General features: G+C 68.1%; 1 protein-coding gene across 3 annotated transcripts in view; it reads left to right on the forward strand.

Moving 5' to 3' along the window:
* The first annotated feature begins 1,331 nt into the window (after nucleotides 1-1,331).
* The window catches only part of OSBPL5 (oxysterol binding protein like 5), a 46,273-nt gene continuing 25,556 nt past the window's right edge, over nucleotides 1,332-22,048 (forward strand). For 2 of the 3 annotated variants that reach the window (XM_036295904.1, XM_036295905.1), the window contains exons 1-3: nucleotides 1,332-1,431; nucleotides 20,602-20,755; nucleotides 20,983-21,065. In XM_036295904.1, the coding sequence (XP_036151797.1) occupies nucleotides 20,623-20,755; nucleotides 20,983-21,065 (216 nt within the window). In that variant the 5' untranslated portion in view covers nucleotides 1,332-1,431; nucleotides 20,602-20,622. Of the gene's footprint in view, nucleotides 1,432-1,559; nucleotides 1,683-20,601; nucleotides 20,756-20,982; nucleotides 21,066-22,048 lie in introns of those variants that run through there. The other variant, XM_036295906.1, reaches the window with a different exon arrangement.

Genomic DNA, 22,048 nt, shown 5'->3' on the forward strand with positions numbered 1-22,048 from the left:
TCACGCCCAGCCCCCCTGCACCCGGGGACAGCCCCAGCTTGCCTGGAGCAGACCCTGGCCTGGGGTCCTGCCTCGGCCGCTCCAGCTGCCTGGCCTGGAGCTGGGCCCTGAGCCTGGAGGAGTTGTGGAGACGGGGACCGCCTCTGGGCAGGGAGGGGACGCGAGGAGTCAGGCCTGGAAAGCGGGGCGCTGGGGCCAGGCACGCGCTGGTCTAGCGATAAATGCACCGCGTTTTAATCCTCCATGGGCTTTCAGAGAGGGTGGAGGGAGGGAGGACGGGGGAGAGAGAAACGTCGACACCATTGGTTGCCTCCTGCTCACCTCACGCTCTGACCGGGGTCGGGGATTTGAACCTGTAACCCAGGTACGTGCCCTTGGCCGGGAATCAAACGTATGGCCCCTCGGTGGGCGGGCCGACGTTCTAACCACTGAGCCACCGGCCAAGGGCCATCACACCATTTCTATCGTTAGGGCCTGCGTTCCGGGGCCTCCTGGGGCTGAGCGCAGCCTCCGCCAGGAAAGGGCTGCGACTGGGGGCGAAGGGCTCGGAGCTGCCCCTGGGTGTCCAGCGAAGCCCCAGGCCGCTCCCTGGGATGGGTTTGCCCTCCGGTGGCATGGAGGGCGGCGGGGACCAGGCGGGGACCCTGGCCAAACCCCCAGGTCACCCCTGCTGCCCAGAGCACGAAGCCCAGCGCCCAATTAGGAGTCAGGGACCCGGCCTGGGTTCAGCTGTGCCGCTTACCACCTGGGCCTCAGTTTCCCCGCCCGGGAAGTGGGGAGAGAGTCACTGCTGCCTGGAGAGGACCGAGGAGGTTCAGGCGTGAGAGGCCGGCACCACCTGGCCCCCCTCCTCCCAGCCGCAGGGGAGGGTCTTCGCCTGCTCAGGAGGAGTCCTCCGCATTCGCAAAGGCCAGTGTGCGCCCAGAGTGCGCCGGGAGAGGGGAGGCAGGGAGGGGGGTCCTGGGAGAGGGAGGGCGGGGAGGGGGGTCCTGGGAGAGGGAGGGCGGGGAGGGGGGTCCTGGGAGAGGGAGGGCGGGGAGGGGGGTCCTGGGAGAGGGAGGGCGGGGAGGGGGGTCCTGGGAGAGGGAGGGCGGGGAGGCGGGTCCTGGGAGAGGGAGGGCGGGGAGGGGGTCCTGGGAGAGGGAGGGCGGGGAGGGGGGTCCTGGGAGAGGGAGGGCGGGGAGGGGGTCCTGGGAGAGGGGAGGGCGGGCAGGCTGAGAGCTGGCAGGGCCTGGGATCCCTGCGCTCCTGCTCCTGGCGATCCCGCCCGGGTTTTGCGGCCGCCCCTCCCTCCTCCCTCCGCGCCCCTCCCTCCTCCGCCCGCTCCCTCCTCCCTCCTCACGCTGGGCTCAGTCCTCTGGCATTTCCTGCGCCCGGGAAGCGCCGCAGCCGAGCCCCGCGCCCCGCGCCCCGCGCCCAGCTCCCCGCACGGTAGGCGCTGCGGGCGGATCCGCCGGGAGGCCCGGGGCCGGGAGGGGCCGGGAGGGGCCGGGAGGGGCCGGGAGGGGCCGGACAGGCCGAGGCGCAGCGGCCGGAGCGCGCAGCGTCGGGGCGGGGAACGCCGTGCGCGGCGCCCGGGCCCCGGGGACGGGCACCCCCCTCGGACCCCGACAGCGGCGGCGCTGCGGAGAGGGAGACCCGCCGGGACCGTGGCGCCCGGAGCGCGGGGAGCGGCCGGGAAGGTCTCCTGGGCTCAGGCGCGGGCGGGGCCGGGTGCGGGAGCGGCGCGCGCAGCCTGGCTCCCCACTTGGTGCGGCTGGAAGGAGGGGACCCCGAGGGGAGCCGGCCGGTGTCCCCAGCCCAGCGACCCGGGTGCAGAAGGGGCGGGTGTGCGGGGTGGGGCGGGGCGGGGCGGGTCTGGACCGGCCCTGGGGTCTGTCTGGCCTCCGGCTCCCGGGGGCTGTGTCTGGGGCCATAGGGTGAGGGGCCACCTGCGCCCCCACCGCCGCGCCTCTACCGCTGGGCCACTGACCCCTGCAGCTCTGGAGCCTCAAGAATTGTTCTGGGGACCAGTGTCGACAGGAGGGTCCTGGGGGCCCGGGGAAGGTGGGGCATGGTTTGGGGGCCGCCCGCAGCCCCTGGGGACCAATCACAGCCTGGGCTCCCCGGGGGGCCCCCTCAGCTGGGCTGTGGGCCGCCCGCAGTGGCTGGAGTTGGGGTGAGCGTGGCCCTGGGGTGTGGACAGGCCCCCCGGGAGGAGTGGGCTCCCCTCGCCGCCTTGGGCGGGGCAGGCCCGGCGCTGGCTGGGTTTCCTCACTTCCTACTCGTTTGCACGAGGAAGACGTGTGTGTCTGCCAGCCCTCAGGTGGCCCTGCGGGTGGACCCCTGGCATCGTCCCCTGGGCACAGCCGCCAGGCCGGGACAGCCGCAGGGCGTCCGCCAGGGGCGTGGGCACCGCTGGGGGCCGGGGTCTGTGTACCGGCAGGACCCGCCCAGGCGGCAGCAGCTCTGTCCTCACAGGAGCGGGCGGTGGGCTGCCGCCGAGGCCTTTGTCCCCGCCTCCCTGGCCGCCTCCCTGGCTGTGGGGCCTGGCGGCTCCTTGAACTTGACAGGCTGCGTGGACAGCAGGCAGCTCGGGCGTCTGCACGCCCCTGGGGCCCAGCTCCAGATCTGTGGGCCCCATTGTCTGCCCACACGTGTGCGGGGCGGGGTGGGGCGGGAGGCAGGCCGCGTGGGTCTGGCTGGTGGTGCCAGGCTGAGTGTAGGAAGGTGGGGCCGCCTCGAGACGCCGGTGCAGGTGCCGCGCCCTGGGCAGTGCCCCTGACGCCCCCGGAGGCCCCTTGGTCTGGGGGTCGGGCTAGCCCTGCAGAGGGGAGACCGCAGGACGCAGCCCCCCACTCCCCCTGGGGGTCCGTGTGCTGCGCGGGTCCAGGATCACCTCCTCCCCTGAAAGCTCTCTTCCTGGGAGCCACGGGCCGGCTCCGCGTGGGGAGGGAGGGAGACGCCCTGATGAGCGCGCGGCTGGTCCTCGGGCTGTCTGGGGCCGCGGGCTTTGGCTGTTCCGCGGTGCAGCCCACGTAGGCGGTGGTGCATGTGCGCACGGACACGCACATGGGCCGGGGCAGGTCCCGCTCCGGGCCCCCGCCCGGTGGGTGTGACCGCCCGGCTGTCCACAGGGGGGCAGGGGCCCGGTGGGCACCATGGTACTGGAGGCAGACGCGGGCTGGGCTGGGCGCCTGATGTGCTCCTGCGGGGCCTGTGCCCTCAGAGGGAGGTCGCCCGTGACCTAGGAGCCTGCAGGTGAGGGAGCAGCTGGCGGGCAGGGCGAGCTCGGGGGGGAGCAGCCGCCTCGTCCGCGTGTCCTCATCGCCGGCTGCCCCCGGGCGCTGCGGGCGCGGCCCTGGTCCTGTCCCCGGGGCGGCGGTGACTCGAGGTTGGATCGCGCTGTCCTCTTAGCTCACAGCTGCTCCAGGCCAGGGCTCCGGCGTGCGTGTGTGGTGTGAGGTGGGCTCGTGTGGCGCCGGTGCCAGGGGGGTGGGCCCTGCCGTGTGCCCAGGGCTGGGGGTGGGGGGCAGACAAAGCGGTGACTCCCTCTGGCTGAGAGCTCTTTGCCCAGCCGGGTGGCTGGGACAAGCCACCAAGGTGAGGCATGTCGCAGGGCTGAGCTGGGGCCGCCTGCTGGGCCTCGGGGACCCCCCCACCCCGAGGAGGGGGCCTCTGGATCGAGGATCACAGCCCTGAGCGGTGCGAGGAGGGGCCAGCGGAGAATTCCCAAGGTCACCGGGGCCATCCAAGGTCACCCCCATCGTGAGCCTGGCTGGCCAGCTCTGAGGGATGTAGGGTACCCCCAGGGCTTGTAAATCTCAGAGTGAGCTCAGCCCAGCCCTCCAAGCCTGTCACATCCCTGTCCCCTAGCCGCCAGCACTGGGTCTGAGGACACAGCAGCCCACAGGCTCTCCGTTCTGGCCCCTGCCTCACCCCAGCCCCCACGATCTGAAATAGAAGCCAGCCCTGGCCAGTGTGGTCAGTGGGTAGAGCATCGGCCTGTGGACTGAAGGATCCCAGGTTCGATCCCCGGTCAGGGCACAGGCCTGGGTTGCGGGCTTGATCCCCGGTGGGGGGCGTGCAGGAGGCAGCTGATCAATGACTTTCATTATTGATGTTTCTATCTCTCCCCCTCCCTTCCTCTGTGACAGTGGTTCTCAACCTTCCTGATGCCACGACCCTTTCATACAGCTCCTCATGCTGTGGTGAGCCCCAATTTCATTGTTACAAATTGAACATCGTTAAAGCACAGTGATGAATCACAAAAACAATATGTAATTATAGATGTGTTTTCCGATGGTCTTAGGCGACCCCTGTGAAAGGGTCGTTCGACCCCCAAAGGGTCGCGACCCATAGGTTGAGAACCGCTGCTCTATGAAATCAATAAAAATACATTTTAGTGAATAAATAAATATATATACGTATATATGAACCTGCTCAGAGCCCCCTGTGACTCCCAATGGGCTCATAACCCCCGACTCCGGTCCCTGCCGCCTGTCAGCTCTCTCACCTCCTTGCCCGCTGGCCTCGTGGGCACCCAGCCCCAGGACCTTTGCACGGGATGCCCTCTGCCCAGGGTGCTGGCTCTGACCTCAACTCAGAGGTCGCTGCTCCGAGGGACCCTCTGTGCCCACGAAGCGCCCGTTCTGAGGCGGCTGCGTTGTGTTTGCCGAGCAGCTTGGACCCGTCTCTGAGGTCCTCGCCACCTGCGCTGTCATCGAACGGCTGAGTGTGGCGACGGCAGCCGGGCCGAGCCGGCCCCACGGGGGCTGTGCGCACCGCGGTCATCGTTCGCCTGCTGCCTGAATGTGTGCCCGGGCCTGGCACATAGTAGTGCTCTGAGCACACAGCTGTTGTTGCCCAGGGAGGTCAGTGGCTGGGACTGGGTGCCCCTCCTGGACCCCCCCCCCCCCCCCGTCTGCGCTTCACCAGCTCCTCCCACCCCCCTGCCTCCCACCCGGCCCCTGTGCTTCCTGAGTATGGGGGGGGCGCAGGGAGGCTAACCTGGGAGTGGACTAGCCCCCCCGGCCCCCCTGACCGTCGCCAAGGGGCTCGGCCGGAGGTGAAAGCGCCACAGCCCACCTATTCATACAGGTGTTTGGGGACACCCATCCCCCACCCCCTAGGACTGGCTGCCCCTTGTGACCTGACGGGGGTCACGTCCCTTTGTCCAAGGCAGGGGGCACTTGGAAGCCGGGGACAGGCCCCTGCTGGTGGGGACAGGCAGGTCCCGGGAAGGAAGGACGTCCTCGCAGAGGGCAGGAGCACAGGTGGCATTGACTGGGCACATATGGCAGGGGAGGGGGCTTACAGGGGGGCAGGGCCGGCGCTGAGCTCAGGAGGGTCCCATGCCCGCCTGTGGGTGGGTACGGCAGAGGGTCTGTTAAAGAGCCCGGCCTCACGTCCCAATCTCCGCAGGCAGTGGCCCCCTGGGATTTGTATGCCCGTCTGTTGGGGTGAATGTGGGCGGGAGCCGCTTAAAGGGCCCCGGGCTGCGTGCTGGTGGCTGGGCATTCTGCTCGCCCGCCCAGCAGCTGACACAGGAAGGCCAGGTCCCCACCCCACCCCCAGTCAGACTCCCAGCATCCCGCGGACGCAGGCCAGAGAGGGCTGAGGACCACAGGCTGGGGACTGGCCCATCCCCAGGGAGCCGGCGGGACATTCCAGGGTCCGAGGGGGTCAGGGAGCTGCTGATCGCTGTCCCTGGGATGCTGGTCGGAGCCGGGAGAGCAGCGTCCGGATCTCATTGGACGGGGGTTGGGGTGGAGGGTGGTGCGTTCTCTCTGCCGCCAGTTCTGTCACCCTGGGAGGGACGCCCCGGGTCTGGGGTCCTTGGCAGCCCCGTCCTCCCATGGCCTTGGGGTGGTGAGCTCTTCACCCCAACCCTGGGGGACAGGGCTCGGCAGAGCCCCCCTCCTGTGTGGAGCCTAAAGGCCAGGCTGGCCCCGTGGGGCAGGGCACAGAGTGTGGCCAGGGCAGCGTGGGGCAGGTCGGGCAGCGTGGCAGAGCCCTCGCCCACTCAGGAGGCCTGTGTCCCCATCTCCGTCAGGGGTCCCTGAAGGAGGCCCCTTGGGTCTGTAGGTGACACTGACTGTCCCCGAAGGGCCTGGGACACCCTGTGCCCGCACCACCCTGTGCCCAGCGGACAGCCTGGGTCCCCGCCCGCTGGGCTGGGCGGGCAGGTGGCTGGCACAAGCCCCTGTACAGGGGTACAGACCTGGGGCTGGAGGAGGGGAAGCGGCTGGGCCAGGGTCCGAGGGGTCAGTGGTACTAGGGGCCTGGGTGGCCGGGCAGCCGAGGGAGATGGCCCAGGGCTTTCGCTCCCTCCTGAATCGGTGCCCGCCCGCGAAGGCGCCCAGCAGTCCCGTGAGGAGTCCCGCTGGCCCCGCACGCGTGCGGGTGAGCATCAGCCGAGTGCTGGCGCCTCGGGCACAGCTCCCCGCGGGCAGGAGCCAGGCCTCCTCGTTAGCCCACGGCCAGGCGCACAGTAGGGCCTCGGGGTGCCGGGGAGGGCGGCGAGCCGGGACGTGGCGTTCGAGCCCCGGGAACAGTGAGGACCCACCACACGTGGCGCGTTTTCCACGGAAAAGGTTCCCGCTAATTGAAAAGTTCGAAAGTCACTGGACACCTGTCGTCCCTCCTCCCCCCTCTGCCAGGCTCCCCACCACCTGCCTCCTGCTCGCGGTGGGGAGGGGGCTTCCGGACCCCAAAGCAGGCCAGCCCAGCACGGGCCCTGGTGCCGCCCGAGGCGTCCTGGGCCCTGGTTCTCTGGGGGAGGGCAGTGCACTGTGGAGGGAGCCCTCAGCGTCCGGCCCAGGCCCCGGTCTCCGCTCTGGGCGCTCCCGGGACACAGGGTCCTGCCCCAGGGCCGCCAGGACCCCCCTTGCGGCCCTGCCTGCCTGCGGCCCTCAGCTGGCTTCCCAGCCGGACCCTCCCTGGCGGTGGTGCCCAGCCTTCCAGCGTCCGGAGAACCTTCCAGCGACTGCGCGGCCTGCAGCTGGGCTGGTGTCTGCGTCACTGGATCAGGGGAGCGAGTCTCAGTCCGGCAGGCCCGCCCTCTGCTTTCCCGGGTGGGGGCTGCTCCCTGGGATGGGCCCTGGGGCGGCAGGGAGGGGCCGCCTGGCTTGGCCGGCACCTGTCTGCCCGAGCAGATGCTGTTCCCTCACCTGGAATGCCCTTCCTCGCTCAGCACCCACGACGGGGCAGCGCTGGGCGTGTGCAGGGAATGCCGGGCATGGGGGGCGGGGGAGGGCACCTTCTCTGTGGGGCCTGCCCTTCGGGGTGACCTTGCGTGAGCTCCCCTCAGCCCTCCCCAATTCTTTTTTATTTTAATTTTATTTTTTATTGATCTCAGAGAAGAAGAGGGAGAAAGAGATAAAAACATCAATGAGAGAGAACCATTGATTGGCTGCCTCCCGCACGCCCCACACCGGGGACCTAGCCCGTAACCGGGGCAGGTGCCGCCTCCGGCCATTCTCGGCCCTGACCGGGAATCGAACCCTGACCTCCCGGTTCATAGGTCAGGGCTCAACCACTGAGCCACGCCAGCCAGGCCCAACTCAGACGCGTCACTGGCCACGACGCCTGGGCAGGTCCCTTCAGCCCCGGCCTCAGCTTCCTCGCCTGTGAAGCGGGCCCTCCCGGAGCCGGGCCTGAGTGCGGGTCTGTCGGCCCGGCCTGGGTTAGGCTCTGCCAAGCCGCTCGGCTCCGGAGCCGGAGGGACCATCTCTTTGTCACTAATGAAAAGCTCGATTCATGATTCATGACCGTGGACGGTTTAAACACGGGAACCCGGGGAACAATGGAGCGGGTCCGCTCTCTCCGGCTGCGGCCGCGCTTGCTGAAAGCTCCCCCCCCCCGCCCCCCCAGTGCACGCCTCTAAGGCAGCCCCCAGCCCCCCTCGCCCTCCCCCTCCCTCTCCCCTCCCCCCCTCCCTCTCCCCGCCCCTCCCCCTCCCCAGCGCTCCTCTCCGGGCGTGTGTTTGTGGTTTGACTATATATGGATGAAGCCACAAACAAACACGGCTCCTTGGCTGCGGTGCAGACGTGACGGGGCTGCCGATGCCTCGCGCCGTCTCCTGCCTCGTGTTCGGGGGGCAGAAACTTGCCACCGGCAGCTGCTTGTGGCCCAGCCGGCCCGGCTGCTCCCCGCGCCCCGGCTTCATGTGGATACGTCGCCTGTACGGGGCCTGGGCTCACGTCCTGCCCGGAGCCAAGAGGAACTTTCTGAGGAAGGGCATTGAGTCTCCCTGCTGGCCCCTCCCCGTCCTCTGGGACCATCCCAGGCGGCCCCCGCCCCCCTCGCCCCGAGGGAGCCATCTCTCAGGGCCGCGCACACGGACAGAGGTGTTTGCCAGGGTCCCCAGGGGTCTCTTCAGGACCAGCACCTTCAGTTGATTAAAATCAGAGCCTGGCTCAGCGGCTTGAGCGTCGGCCTGCGGACTGAGGGTCCCGGGTTCGATTCTGGTGAAGGCATGCACCGCGGTGGCAGACGCGCAGGGCCCTGGTCGGGGTGCGTTCGGCAGGCAGCCGATGGAGGTGTCTCTCACAGCGATGTGTCTCTCTCGGTGTCTCTCCCTCTCTCTCTAAAAATCAGCGGGAAAATAGCCTCAGGTGAGGATTAAAACTGAACAACAGAAAACAAGGCGCTGAGTCACAGGTGTCTGTAGTCGGTCACGGCCTGTCAGCGACATGACAGGGTGGGGAACCTTTTCTCTGCCAAGGCCTTCCCGTCGCCCGTGGGAGAGGGGACCCGGGGGCACCAGGCTGGTGTTCTGTGGGTTCAGACCCAGAGCTCCCCTGTCCTCAGAACTCCAAGTGCAGCCAAAAAAAGTGGGGGGACGGAGACTTCTCCATGCGAAGTGGAGCCCGCCCCGCACCCCTGCTGCGGCCAGTGGGCCCTCATGGGCGTCCCCCCTCTCGTGGGCCCCGCACCCCTGCTGCGGCCAGCGGGCCCTCAGGGGTGTCCCCCTCTCGTGGGCCCCGCACCCCTGCTGCGGCCAGCGGGCCCTCAGGGGCATCCCCCCTCTCGTGGGCCCCCCAGCTCCGCGCTGCGGCCAGCGGGCCCTCAGCCGCGGTTTCACAGACGCCGGATGAAGACAGGCCGATGACTGTCCTCCCGGGTCGTTATGTTTGAGCCGTGTCTGCTTTTCCGTTTATTTCTAAATCTGGGAGCACAGGGAACGGGCTGTTTAGCTCAGGCCTGTGTCCCCGGACGGCCATTCATCACTGTCCACCAGCCCGGAGCCCGAGCCTCAGCCGCCGGCCGGACCGGTGGGCGTCGGGGCGGAACAGCCCCCTGGAGCGCGTGCTTGGGGACCCGCTCCTTCTGGCCGAGGGTCTGTCTGCCAGGGCCACCCAGGGTCACTTCCCCTCAGAGCACCGGCCTCCAGGAGCTTGACCGCGCTCCATAGACATCTTTCTAAACCGCCTCACACGGCGCCGGGCAACCTTGAAGTATCGGCGATGAATAACCACCTTTTTCCTGGTGACGGTCGTTGCGATGGTTTCATGGCGATCGACATGCTAGGAAGGGCTTTTCAAATGCCCGTCTCCTCTAGCCCTTACGACAGCCCAGGCAGCGAGTTCTGTCATCACCCCCCCACCCCACCCCATCACAGACGGGCACCCGGGCTCAGGGAGGTGAGGAAGCCGGCCCGAGGCCGCCCACCAGGAGGCAGGGCTCACCCCGTGGTCTCCGCGGTGACACGGCCGTGACACCCTGGTGCCCGGGGGGGGGGGGGGGGGGAACGCGGTCTCCACGGCTGCTTGTCTCTGTGCTGATTCTTTTCTTTTCTTTTCTTTTATGTTTTTATTGACTTCAGAGAGGAAGGGAGAGGGAGAGAGAGAAACATCAATGATGAGAGAGAATCACTGATCCGCTGCCTCCTGCACGTCCTCTACTGCAGATCAAGCCCGCAACCCCGGCCTGTGCCCTTGACCGGAATCGAACCCGGGACCCTTCAGTCCACAGGCCGACGCTCTATCCACTGAGCCGCACCAGCCAGGACACTTTATTGACCAGAGAGGAAGGGAGAGGGGGAGAGAGATAGAAACATCGATAATGAGAGAGAGCCATTGACCTGCTGCCTCCTGCACGCCCCTCACTGGGGATCGAACCCTGACCTCCTGGTTCATAGGTCGATGCTCAACCCCTGAGCCACCCAGTGGCCCCGTGAGGCTTTTATGAAATTCTCCCGCTGAGCCCGGGGGAACGGCTGGGCCGGGGGAGCGGCTGGGCCCGGGGAGCGGCTGGGCCCGGGGAGAGACCTCGGCAGAGAGGCTGGGCCTCTTCACTCTGCGTCATGGAAACTGTCAGCTGCGCACAAAGGCAGGGCGGCCCTGGCTTGTTTGGCTCAGTGGATAGAGCGTCGGCCTGCAGACTGAAGAGTCCCAGGTTCGATTCCAGTCAAGGGCATGTACCTTGGTTGCAGGCACATCCCCAGTGGGGAGTGTGCAGGAGGCAGCTGATGGGTGTTTCTCTCTCATCGATGTTTCTAACTCTCTATCCCTCTCCCCTCTTCTCTATAAAAAATCAATAAAAAATATTTAAAAAAAAAAAAAAAAAAAAAAAAAAAGGCAGGGCGGACAGTGAGCGAGGCCCCGGCGCACACTCGGGCTCACGCACAGACACCCACAGTCCCCGGGAGGCCCTCGGGCTCACGCACAGACACCACAGTCCCCGGGGGGCCCTCGGGCTCACGCACAGACACCCACAGTCCCCGGGGGGCCCTCGGGCTCACGCACAGACACCACAGTCCCCGGGGGGCCCTCGGGCTCACGCACAGACACCCACAGTCCCCGGGGGGCCCTCGGGCTCACGCACAGACACCCACAGTCCCCGGGGGGCCCTCGGCTCACGCACAGACACCCACAGTCCCCGGGGGCCCTCGGGCTCACGCACAGACACCCACAGTCCCCTGGAGGCCCTCGGGCTCACGCACAGACACCCACAGTCCCCGGGAGGCCCTCGGGCTCACGCACAGACACCCACATCCCCGGGGGGCCCTCGGGCTCACGCACAGACACCCACAGTCCCGGGGGCCCTCTGGCCTCCACGCACAGACAACCCCAGTCCCTGGGGGCCTCGGGCTCCGCACAGACACACAAGTCCCCCGGGAGGCCCTCGGGCTCACGCACAGACACCCACAGTCCCAGGGGGCCCTAGGCTCACGCACAGACACCCACAGTCCCCGGGAGGCCCTCGGGCTCACGCACAGACACCACAGTCCCCGGGGGGCCCTCAGGCTCACGCACAGACACCCACAGTCCCCGGGGGGCCCTCGGGCTCACGCACAGACACCCACAGTCCCCGGGGGGCCCTCGGGCTCACGCACAGACACCCACAGTCCCCGGGGGGCCCTCGGGCTCACCCACAGACACCCACAGTCCCCGGGAGGCCCTCGGGCTCACGCACAGACACCCACAGTCCCCGGGGGGCCCTCGGGCTCACGCACAGACACCCACAGGCCCCGGGGGGCCCACGGGGCTCACGCACAGACACCCACAGTCCCCCGGGGGGCCCTCGGCTCACGCACAGACACCCACAGTCCCCGGGGGGCCCTCGGGCTCACGCACAGACACCCACAGTCCCCCGGGGGCCCTCGGGCTCACGCACATACACCCCAGTCCCCCGGGGGGCCCTCAGGCTCACGCACAGACACCCACAGTCCCCGGGGGGCCTCGGGCTCACGCACAGACACCCACAGTCCCCGGGGGGCCCTCGGGCTCACGCACAGACACCACAGTCCCCGGGGGGCCCTCGGGCTCACGCACAGACACCCACAGTCCCCGGGAGGCCCTCGGGCTCACGCACAGACACCCACAGTCCCCGGGAGGCCCTCGGGCTCACGCACAGACACCCACAGTCCCCGGGGGGCCCTCGGGCTCACGCACAGACACCCACAGTCCCCGGGAGGCCCTCGGGCTCACGCACAGACACCCACGTCCCCCGGGGGGCCCTCAGGCTCACGCACAGACACCACAGTCCCCGGGAGGCCCTCGGGCTCACGCACAGACACCCACAGTCCCCGGGGGGCCCTCGGGCTCACGCACAGACACCCACAGTCCCCGGGTGGCCCTCGGGCTCACGCACAGACACCCACAGTCCCCGGGGGGCCCTCGGGCTCACGCACAGACACCACAGTCCCCGGGGGGCCCTCGGGCTCACGCACAGACCACCACAGTCCCCGGGGGGCCCTCGGGCTCACGCACAGACACCCACAGTCCCCGTGGGCCCTCGGGCTCACGCACAGACACCCACAGTCCCCGGGGGCCCTCCGGCTCACGCACAGACACCCACCGTCCCCGGGGGCCCTCGGGCTCACGCACAGACACCCACAGTCCCCGGGGGGCCCTCGGGCTCACGCACAGACACCCACAGTCCCCGGGGGGCCCTCGGGCTCACGCACAGACACCCACAGTCCCCGGGGGGCCCTCGGGCTCACGCACAGACACCACAGTCCCCGGGGGGCCCCTGCCGCTCTGTGTGGCGGCCGCACTCGGTACTCCTTGGTACTCGGCACCTCTGAGCTCCGCAGGGTCCCGGCCAGCGTCCCACCCCACCACCTGCCGGGGGGCGTTCCTCACCCGTGGGCAACACCGTGTGCGTCTCCCGCGTGGACCCCACGGGACTTGATTCCCTGGCCGAGTTTCCCGAAGTCCAGCCGTCGGGAAGGCCGCGTGCGCTGGCGTGTGGTTCCGGCTCACGGACTCCCCCCGCCCCGTCCCCACAGGACCTGCCTCCCAGCCGGGCCCTCGCGGGCCGAGTGCTCACAGGCGCTCCCCACGGACCGCGGGCCTCCGAGCCCACGTCGGGCGACCGCAGGCAGGAGCCGTGTCCAGCCCCGCGCCAGGCCCCTTGGGGACACGGAGTGTGAGACACCAGCCTGGGTGCCCTCTGCCTGGCTCTGCCAGGCTCACCTGGGCCCCCAGGACTCTGCAGGCCCAGCCCCCGGAGGCTGCCCAGCTCAGCAGCAGGGCGACCCAGTGCCCTCGGGCCTGGGTGAGCCACCCAGCTGGCCACACCTGCCGTGGCGGTGGCTTAGGGCTCACCTTTGCTGTGGCCCCCACTTCTCTCTTCCACGCTGGAGCCGGAAGCAAGGCCTGAGCTTGGCAAGGCCATCTTCCTGGCTTTGCCTTCATTGGCTCTGCCTCAGTCAGAGAGGACAGCCTGGAGGAGGTGTGCCTTTGGTCTCAGCACGGGGCCCCACCTGGGACCCAGGAGCCCCTGGGAAGCTCCCCTGAGCCCCTTCACCCAAGGCTGGGACGAGGGGCCCCTTGAATCAGGGGAAGCATTTTAGGATGATCAGGGTGTCAGGGGCAGTGCCAAGGGCGGGCTGGGTTTCCTGGGGAGTCCCCAACGGTGGGCGTAGGCAAAGGGGTGTTGGGCTGTCAGGCCCGACTCGGCCCCTGCTCGGAACTGGTCATCATAGTGTGACCAGGTGTCGGGGGTCAGACTGGATGTCGTCGTGGGACTCGGAGGGAGCCCTGCTCGCTCCCCTCCTCCAGGGGCGGTTCTCAGCCTGACGCCTCTGGGGGACCCTGCGGGCCTCGGACCCTCCGCATCTCAGCAACACCCCCAGGCCCTTCACAGGCGCTGCCGCGGCATCTGTAAAACGGGGTCAGGTGTGAGAGGTCGTGGGTCAAGGCCGAGGTGCTGGCCATCGTGGTTCTGATCAGTGACAATGTGAAAAGTGGTGGAAACTCCACTTTCTCTTTAAGAAACAGCCATCTGCCCGGCCGGCGGGGCTCAGGGGCTGAGCGTCGACCTGGGAACCAGGAGGTCAGGGTTCCATTCCCGGTCGGGGCACAGGCCAGGGTTGCAGGCTCCATCCCCAGCGTGGGGCGTGCAGGAGGCGGCCGATCTGTGACTGTCATCATTGATGTCTCTCTCTCCCTCTCCGTCTCCCTTCCTCTCTGAAGTCACTAAAAATTATTTTTTTTTTAAAAAAAGAAAGTAGCCCTGGCCGGTTTGGCTCAGTGGATGGAGTGTCGGCCTGCGGACTGAAGGGTCCCGGGTTCGATTCCGGTCGAGGGCATGTGCCTTGGTTGTGGGCACATCCCCAGTGGGGGGTGTGCAGAAGGCAGCTGATCGATGTTTCTCTCTCATTGATGTTTCTAACTCTATCCCTCTCTCTCCCTCTCTGTAAAAAAATAAATATATATTTAAAAAAGAAAGAAAAGGAAACAGCTGTCCGAAGTGGCCGCGGCTGGCGTTTCTGCCCGCGCCTCCTGCAGCGGCTGTGGTGCCCGATCCCCGGCGGACGGTGCCCTGCTGGGTGTGGGCCTTGTGCCGTGCGGACATGCGTGGAGCAGACGTGTGTGGAGCAGACACGTGATGCGGACACGCGTGGCCACCCTGCTGTGCACACGCTTTCCTCTCCTGGGCGTGTCTTTAGTTCTCGTCCTTCTTGGCCTCTGGCTCTCGACGTGGCCCTGCGTCTCTGGGTCAGGGTCACACTCACCAGGACGCCGGGCGCCCCCTGTGCACTTGGCTGGGGGCCAGACAGTGGGCTCGGGGGCCAGGGAGCAAGGGGGCCGGAGTCAGGGCCTGGGGCCTGCTGGCCCGGTCACCACCCTCACCTGTCAGGCCACCCTCCTGCACTGTCCCCACCGCGGCTGGGGGGCTGGGCACCGTGCCAGGCGGGTCCGGCCCGACTGGCAGGGCTGCTTTCTCCGCCAGACACACGGTTTCTGGCAGAGCCCGTCTCCCCCCGAGCCCGGGGGAGGGGCAGGTGGAGGCTGTGTCCGTGGGCCACCCGCCCGCAGCCTGGCCTGGGCCCCGGGGGCTGCCGTGGTGGTGGCTGTCCCAGAAGGGCCGGGCGGCGGGGCTCCTGCTCACGCCCCACAGCTGCCTGCCCAGCCGGTCGGCGGATGCACAAGGCCTGAGGACACCCTTGGCCTGAGCCGGGCGGGTGCGGACAGCCCTCACTCTGAGGCCACTCAGGACAGGCCACTCAGGCACGCGGTGGGTCGGCTGCCCCGTCGGCCACAGCTGGTTCTCGCAGCCCAGGGCCGGCCGACTGTGCAAAGGACCTGGGGCGGGGAGAGGGGTCCGGGCCCTGGGGGCTGGCGAGAAGGCTGGGGCGAGGCAGGGAGGCAGTGGGCTTCATGCCGTGGGCGCCCAGCCCAGGCTCCGTGCTATCCTGGCCCTCGGAACCGGCTCTGCAGACCTGGCAGGCCCCCCCCGTGGGTGATGTGGGGGTCTGGGACCCCTGCCCTGATGAGCTGGGAGGCGGGGAGCCTCATGTGCCTGCCCCCTACCTGCTGGCCTGTCTGGCGTCAGGCCGGGAGGATGCAAGCAGACAGGAGGGGGGCCTGACTTCACTGACGTGGGCATGAGGTTACCTGGGGCCCAAACCCACTATCCTGTTGCACGTGTGGACGTGAGGCCCAGGGTTGGTGAGAGTGCGTGGGTCCCCGTCTCCTACCTGGGCTCCTGGCACGCCCCTATGCTGTCCACCACCCCCCCCCAACCCCCCGCCCAACTCCTGCCGGGTCGCATGGCCCCGACCAGCACACTCTGCTTCTGCTGGGGCTGGGCCGCGGGTCTGGCTGGTGGTGGTCAGCCTGCAGCAGGGGCACACCCAGCCCAGCCCGGCCGGGGCGTTGGCGGCAGAGGAAGTGGCTGTGGGCGGTGACCGGGCCTGCTACCATGGCACTGAGCTGGCTGTTGGCCTGTGTGGGTCAGGAGGCCAGGTGGGCGGGAGCCAGGGCCTGCCCTCACCCACAGCCATGTGACCTGGCTGAGTCCGCCCGAGAACCTGGAGGTGTGGCCGTCGCTGTCCTGCCTCTCCACCCGGCTCCGCGCTCAGCCGCCACGTCTGGGAAATGACCGGGCGCCGAGTCCCACCCACGCTCCCAGCTGGGCCGGGCCCTGCCTCTCCTGTCTGCCCTTGGCCATCCCCTCCCTGCAGAGGGCACGGAGCGGGAGGCTGTGCCACCCCGGGAACCCGGCATGGCTGGTCTCTCCCTCGGGCCGTGGCCTCTGCATCCTGGGCGGATGGCGGGAGTGCTCCCCCCTCGCCTCTCCTGGGAACGAGTCAGATGGAAGCGCTCACTGGCGGCCTGGGGCACCTGGGACTGAAGAAGCCGCGCAGGAGCCAGTCCTGAACCCCAGTCTGGACGCATCGGGGCGGCTCCCGCAGGCCTGGTTCCGCCCGCGCTCTGAGGAGGCTGCTGTGCCCACGGGGCTGCTCAGGCCGCTGGTTGTCTCTGCCCTCGTGGTCCCAGCCTGAGGGCCTGAGCGCGTTTCTGGACTGAGGGGCCCCGGCGTCCGGGCACAGCTGGGCCCGCCGGTCACACTGGTCAGAAAGCCGCCCGGGCGCTGTGGGCAGGGGCTGGGCCCGCACTTGTCCGCTGTCCCGGCCTCTGCCAGCCCCGGAGCAAACCCACTTACCACAGGGACTCAGATGCAGGGCTGGCCGCGCCCCGGCTGTGCCCCCAGACCCCTGCGGGCAGCGATGGCCTGGGCGTGTGGTCAGGGTGGTCCCCAGGCCACTGTGGGCAGCGATGGCTGGGGGGTGTGGTCAGGGTGGTCCCCAGGCCCCTGCCCTGCAGGTGGGAGGAGGGACGCCATTCCTTCTGGGAGCCGAGGCTCCGGGAATTCCGGCCCCGGCTGCTGCCCACCGCCTGGCAGCCTTGACCTAAGGCACAGTGACCTTGCTTCCCAAGGAGCCATTGTTCTGGCCGAAGGTGGGCTTGGGGGGGGAGGGCGGCTGGGAAGGCAGCTCCTGGGGGCGGGCCGGCGGTGGCGCCCTGCAGGGGGCTGTGGGCTTCGGCCTCCTCACCAGGCCTTGCTGGTGGTCAGTTGGTGCCCGAACAGGTGCTGGAGCTCAGCGCTGGGGCTGGAGGGCGGGCGGAGCCTGGCCTGCACCGTGTTCTGGGCCTGCACCTCGGGGTGCTCAGCTCACGCAGGCAGGAGGGCCCAGCTGGGCTCAGAGCTCCTCCCCCCTGTGCTCCCCCTTGTCTCCCCCACCCCACTCACCTGTGCCGTCCGGTGGCCCGGGAACCTCAGCCCGGGGGTCTGTTTCCTCACCCATCCCCCGCCCCGCCCTCCAGGACGGCTCCGTGGTCTTCACCAGGCGCGCACTCACCGCGTCCGCCAGCTCCCGGCCTCCCCGGTCTGCAGACCCCACGGAGCCGGCCGCGGCCTCCTGCCGGTGCCTGGAGGCCAGGGCAGCCTTCCTAGGCCGCTGGGCACTCCTGTCTCTAACACACCGGGTGTGGGGGTAGCGGGAAGCCAGACAGGAGCCTCCCCAGGATTATAGAGGAAATCGGCCCCAAACCCACCCTGGCCACCGCTCAGAGGACCCGCCCTGAGCCGCAGCCCAGGAGGAAGGAGGCCGGGGCCTTTAAAAAATATATCATTTTTTATTTGATTTTAGAGAGAGAGGAAGGGAGAGGAAGAGGGAGAGAGAAATGTCCATGATGAGAGAGAATCACGGATCGGCTGCCTCCTGCACGCCCCACACTGGGGATGGAGCCTGCAACCCGGGCCTGTGCCCCGACTGGGAATCGAACCCTGACCTCCTGGTTCATAGGTCGATGCTCAACCCCTGAGCCACGCTGGCCGGGCCAGCCCAGGGCCTTTGCTCCAACACCTGCACTCACCCCGGGACCACTGGGGGCACAGAGCCCCAAGGCTGGGACGTCCTGCTCCTGTGCCGGAGACGCCAGGACAGACAGACAGACAGACAGACACGGCCCCCTTGCCTAGAACTCGCATCCCCCGGGGACGAGCTAACAGAGCCACCAAGTGTGTGAGGGAACGTGTGCGAGGGAACGTGTGCGAGGGAACGGGCGTCCAGTGCGGGGAGTTCCCCTGTGAGGGGCGCAGCCCCTGGGAAGTCCTGCTCAGCTCCGCGTGGAATTGGGGGATTCCAGGGGCTGGGCCGCTGGGCAGGAGGGCGAGGGCCTTCGGAGGGGGAGGCAGACGCCCTGGGGGTGGCGGCGAGCTTGGCATTTTCAAGGAACACAGAGGGCAGTGCGTGGGGCAGAGGGTGCCGGGGGAGGTGGGCGGAGCGAGCAGGGTGGTGCAGGAGGTGGAGGCTCGCCTGTGCTTCCACCAGCGAGGGGCCGCGGGGGAGAGGAATCCGCCTCTGCAATGAACAGAAAACTCCCCCATAACCCCACAGGGGTAACCCGCCTGCCCAGGGGGTGGAGGCAGCCCTCAGCCCCGGGCGCCAGGACTCGGGGGGGGGGGGTGGGGGGGTGGGGGGGGGCGTTGGGAGGACCTGGGACTTGTGTCTTCGGAAGAAACATGTGGACACTGTAGCCACGGAGGTGCCACCTCCTGTCTGAGCCGATGCTCGCAGGGCCCTGAGCTGGGGGGACAGGAGAGGGGGCATCACCGGACTCGCCTGTATCGCGTTGGAATTGGTGGGCGTCTGTCCCAGGCCGTCAGTCAGTCATTTGAGTGTCACTTCTGATGTGTCTGATTATTGGGTGATAGGAAGGAAGCGGGGAGGGAAGACGGGAAGTCAGATGCTGGGGGACTGGCTAGAACAGTGGTTCTCAACCTGTGGTCACGACCCCTTTGGGGGTTGAATGACCCTTTCACAGGGGTCGCCTAAGACCATCGGAAAACACATATATAATTACATACTGTTTTTGTGATTCATCACTTTGCTTTGATTATGTTCAATTTGTAACAATGAAAATATATTCTGCATATCAGATATTTACATGACGATTCATAACAGTAGCAACATGACAGTTATGAAGTAGCAACGAAGATAATTTTATGGTTGGGGGTCACAACATGAGGAACTGTATTTAAAGGCTCGCGGCGTTAGGAAGGTTGAGAACCACTGGGCTACAAGGAGCCACAGAAGGAGGGAGGGAGGGGAGGATGAATGGGGAGATGGTGGATAGATGGAAGACAGGCAGATGGGTGGATGGATGGATGGTGGATGGATGATGGATGGGTAGATGGATGGATGGATGGATGGATGGATGGATGGGTGGATGGATGGATGAATGGGTGGATGGGTAGATGGATGGATAGAGGGATGGATAGTGGATGGATGGATGGTGGATGGATGGGTGGATGGATGGATGGATGGATGGATGGATGGATGAATGGGTGGATGGGTAGATGGATGGATAGATGGATGGATAGTGGATGGATGGATGGTGGATGGATGATGGATGGGTAGATGGATGGATGGATGGTGGATGGATGGATGGATGGGTGGTGGATGAATGGGTGGGCAGATGGGTTATAGGCAGGTGAATGGATGGGTGGAGAGATGAGTGGATGCCTGGAGGTTGGGTGGGTGGATAGGCCGGTGGGTGGAGGGGTGATGAATAGGTGAGCAATGGATAGATGGATGGGCACATGGCCTGTCATTAGCCCCGCTGGGCTCAAGCATGGGCATTGCCAATTAGCTGTGTGACTTTGGGCCCAAATCCCAACCTCTTAGAAATGAGTTCCCCCACCTGTGAAATGGCCAAGGTAACAAGTCAGCCAGGTGGCAGGATGGGACGAGGGAGAGAGGGGGGGATGGGGGCTGGCCAGTCCCGCTGAGCCAGGAGCCTCCCTCTGACCCGGGCAGTGGGCACAGTGGAGGTTTGGGAGCTGCCGGGGGAAGCCACCAGGCCCTGGACACCCTGTGCCACCCTGCCCACCCCCGAAGGCCCTCCTGCTCGCCCGCCCGCCCTGTCACAGAACAGGCTGTGCCTGCACCCCGCCCGCCCGGGAGGCTGGGCCAGGGAGAAAGTGGCCATTGTCCTGGGCCCTGCAGGAAGTGCCGGCCACCCCGGGAGGCGGCAGGGCAGGCTGTGGGGAGGCGGGTCCGAGGGCCTTTCTGGAGCACGTCCTGGGGAGTGGACAGACCCCAGGGCTGGGAGGGGACCCTGCTCCCCGACACCCACAGGCGCGACCACAGGGCAAGGCCTTCGGCTCCGGAGCCATGACTTTCTCATCTAGGAAACAGGCTGACGTCCGGGGACGGGGGCGGTGCCCTCAACTGTCCACGACCCCCCCTGCCCCCCCATCGCCACCCCCTGTGGGGTTGGGAGTGAGGGAGATGGGGAGGGAGCTGCTCTCCTCCATGGGACGGGAGGAGGCAGGCGGGGCAGGGCGGGGAGGGGGCGCCCTCTGCTGGGCCGGGAGGGTGTGGGGGCTGGGCTGCGGGCAGGCGGAAGCTCGCCCTGGAGTGTGGGCTAGACGGAGGGACGCGGGTGCACACCCGTGGGCGCCCTCCGGGCCTCTCCCTGTGCCGGGCGTTTCCCCACAAGGAGGGGGCGGACGGGCGTCCTGGTGGCTCACCCCCAGCTCTGGGTCTGCTCCACCCACAGAGCTCCCTCTCTGGAAGGAAGGTGCTGGCCAGGGTGGGGCCGTGCCCACCTCAGGGCCATCGGGTGGGGCCAGGGGCCCACAGCCAACTGGGGACGGGGACGGGGGCGGGGGCGGGGGTTAGGGGTGGGGATGGGGATGGGGGCGCTCAGAGAAAGACGGCACCATACGGCCGCCCCTCGCGGCCTGCAGGCCCTTCTCTGAGACGCCCCTGCGTGGGGACCTGAGTGTACCATGGGCGGCCCCGCCCTCAGCCTGACTCTCGGGGGGTGGTGGGGGTCCCCACTCGCTGAGGCCGCCCCGCGTCTCCCGCAGAAGCCGCCCAGCGCCCAGGCCATGAAGGAGGAGGCCATCCTGAGGCGACGCTTCTCGCTGTGCCCGCCGTCCGCCCCCCAGAAGGCCGAGCCCCGCAGGCTGGCCCGGGCCCTGCTGCTCGGAGGCGAGAATGAGCTCGACCCCCTCAGCCCAGGTCAGCGGGCACCAGGTCAGGGGGGCTGGTCGGGGGGGGGGGCTGGTCGGGGGTGGAGCCTGGTCGGGGGGCTGGTCGGGGGGGGCTGGTGAGGGGGGCTGGAAGGGGGGCCTCTCTAGCCTCTGGGCCCAGCTGGAAAGGGATGAAGACACCTGCAGGGACGTGGTCAGCGCGGCTTCCTGCCACCACGGGCGGCCCTGCCGTGCGCTCACCGGGCTCTCTTGCAGGGACGGACGTGGAGCACAATGGCCCTTCGCTGCCCAGGGATGAAGGGCCCCCGACCCCCGGCTCCGCCACGAAGTTGCCACCGGTAAGAGCCCAGCCACGGGGACCCAGGGAGAGAGCCCGGCCACGGGGACCCAGGCAGAGAGCCCGGCCACGGGGACCCAGGCAGAGCCCGGCCACGGGGACCCAGGCAGAGAGCCCAGCCACGGGAGGACCAGGCAGAGAGCCTGGCCACAGCGACCCAGGGAGAGAGCCCGGCCACGGAGGGCCAGGCAGTGAGCCCGGCCCCGGGGACCCAGGCAGAGAGCCCGGCCACGGGGACCCAGGCAGAGAGCCCGGCCACGGGGGACCCAGGCAGAGAGCCCGGCCACGGGGACCCAGGCAGAGAGCCCGGCCACGGGGGACCAGGGAGAGAGCCCGGCCACGGGGACCAGGGAGAGAGCCCGGCCACGGGGGGCCAGGGAGAGAGCCCGGCCACGGGGGCCCAGGGAGAGAGCCCGGCCACGGGGGCCCAGGGAGAGAGCCTGCCCGGGGGCAGCAGGAGGCTGGGGAGGGGACGCAGGGCCCCGGGAGCCTGTCCTTCCCAGCTCATTGTGCGGGACCCGCGTTGAATCCCAGACTGAAGCTGGGAGGGCTGCTGGGAGCCGGCGGGCACAGCCGTGTGGCAGCTCCCTCCTGGGGTGACACGGGGTGGGGGGCGGGGGACAGGGAGCCGGGAAAGGTGTGGCTGCAGGTGGCGTTCGGGACAGAAAATCATGATGAAAGGAGCCCTTTGTCGTAGGGACACCCCTGGGGTGAGCCTTTCCTCCCTCCGCCTGTGCCTGTGGGTCCCCCCCGTCCCCCGCCACCAGGTACACACTCAGCAGGGGACGCTGTGTGGGGAAAAGTGCACACACACTCACTCACGTGCACACTCACACACTGACATACACACACTCGCTCACATACACTCACACACACCCATACAGACACACACTCCCCACTCAAGGCAGCCCCTCAGCGTGGCCTGTGGTGCCCTCCAGGCAGGACGGTCAGTCCCGGGAGGGGGGGTGCGAGGCCCGTCTCCAC

This window comes from Myotis myotis, unplaced genomic scaffold (genome assembly GCF_014108235.1).
Source record: "Myotis myotis isolate mMyoMyo1 unplaced genomic scaffold, mMyoMyo1.p scaffold_m19_p_27, whole genome shotgun sequence".
NCBI classification, from domain to species: Eukaryota; Metazoa; Chordata; class Mammalia; order Chiroptera; family Vespertilionidae; genus Myotis; species Myotis myotis.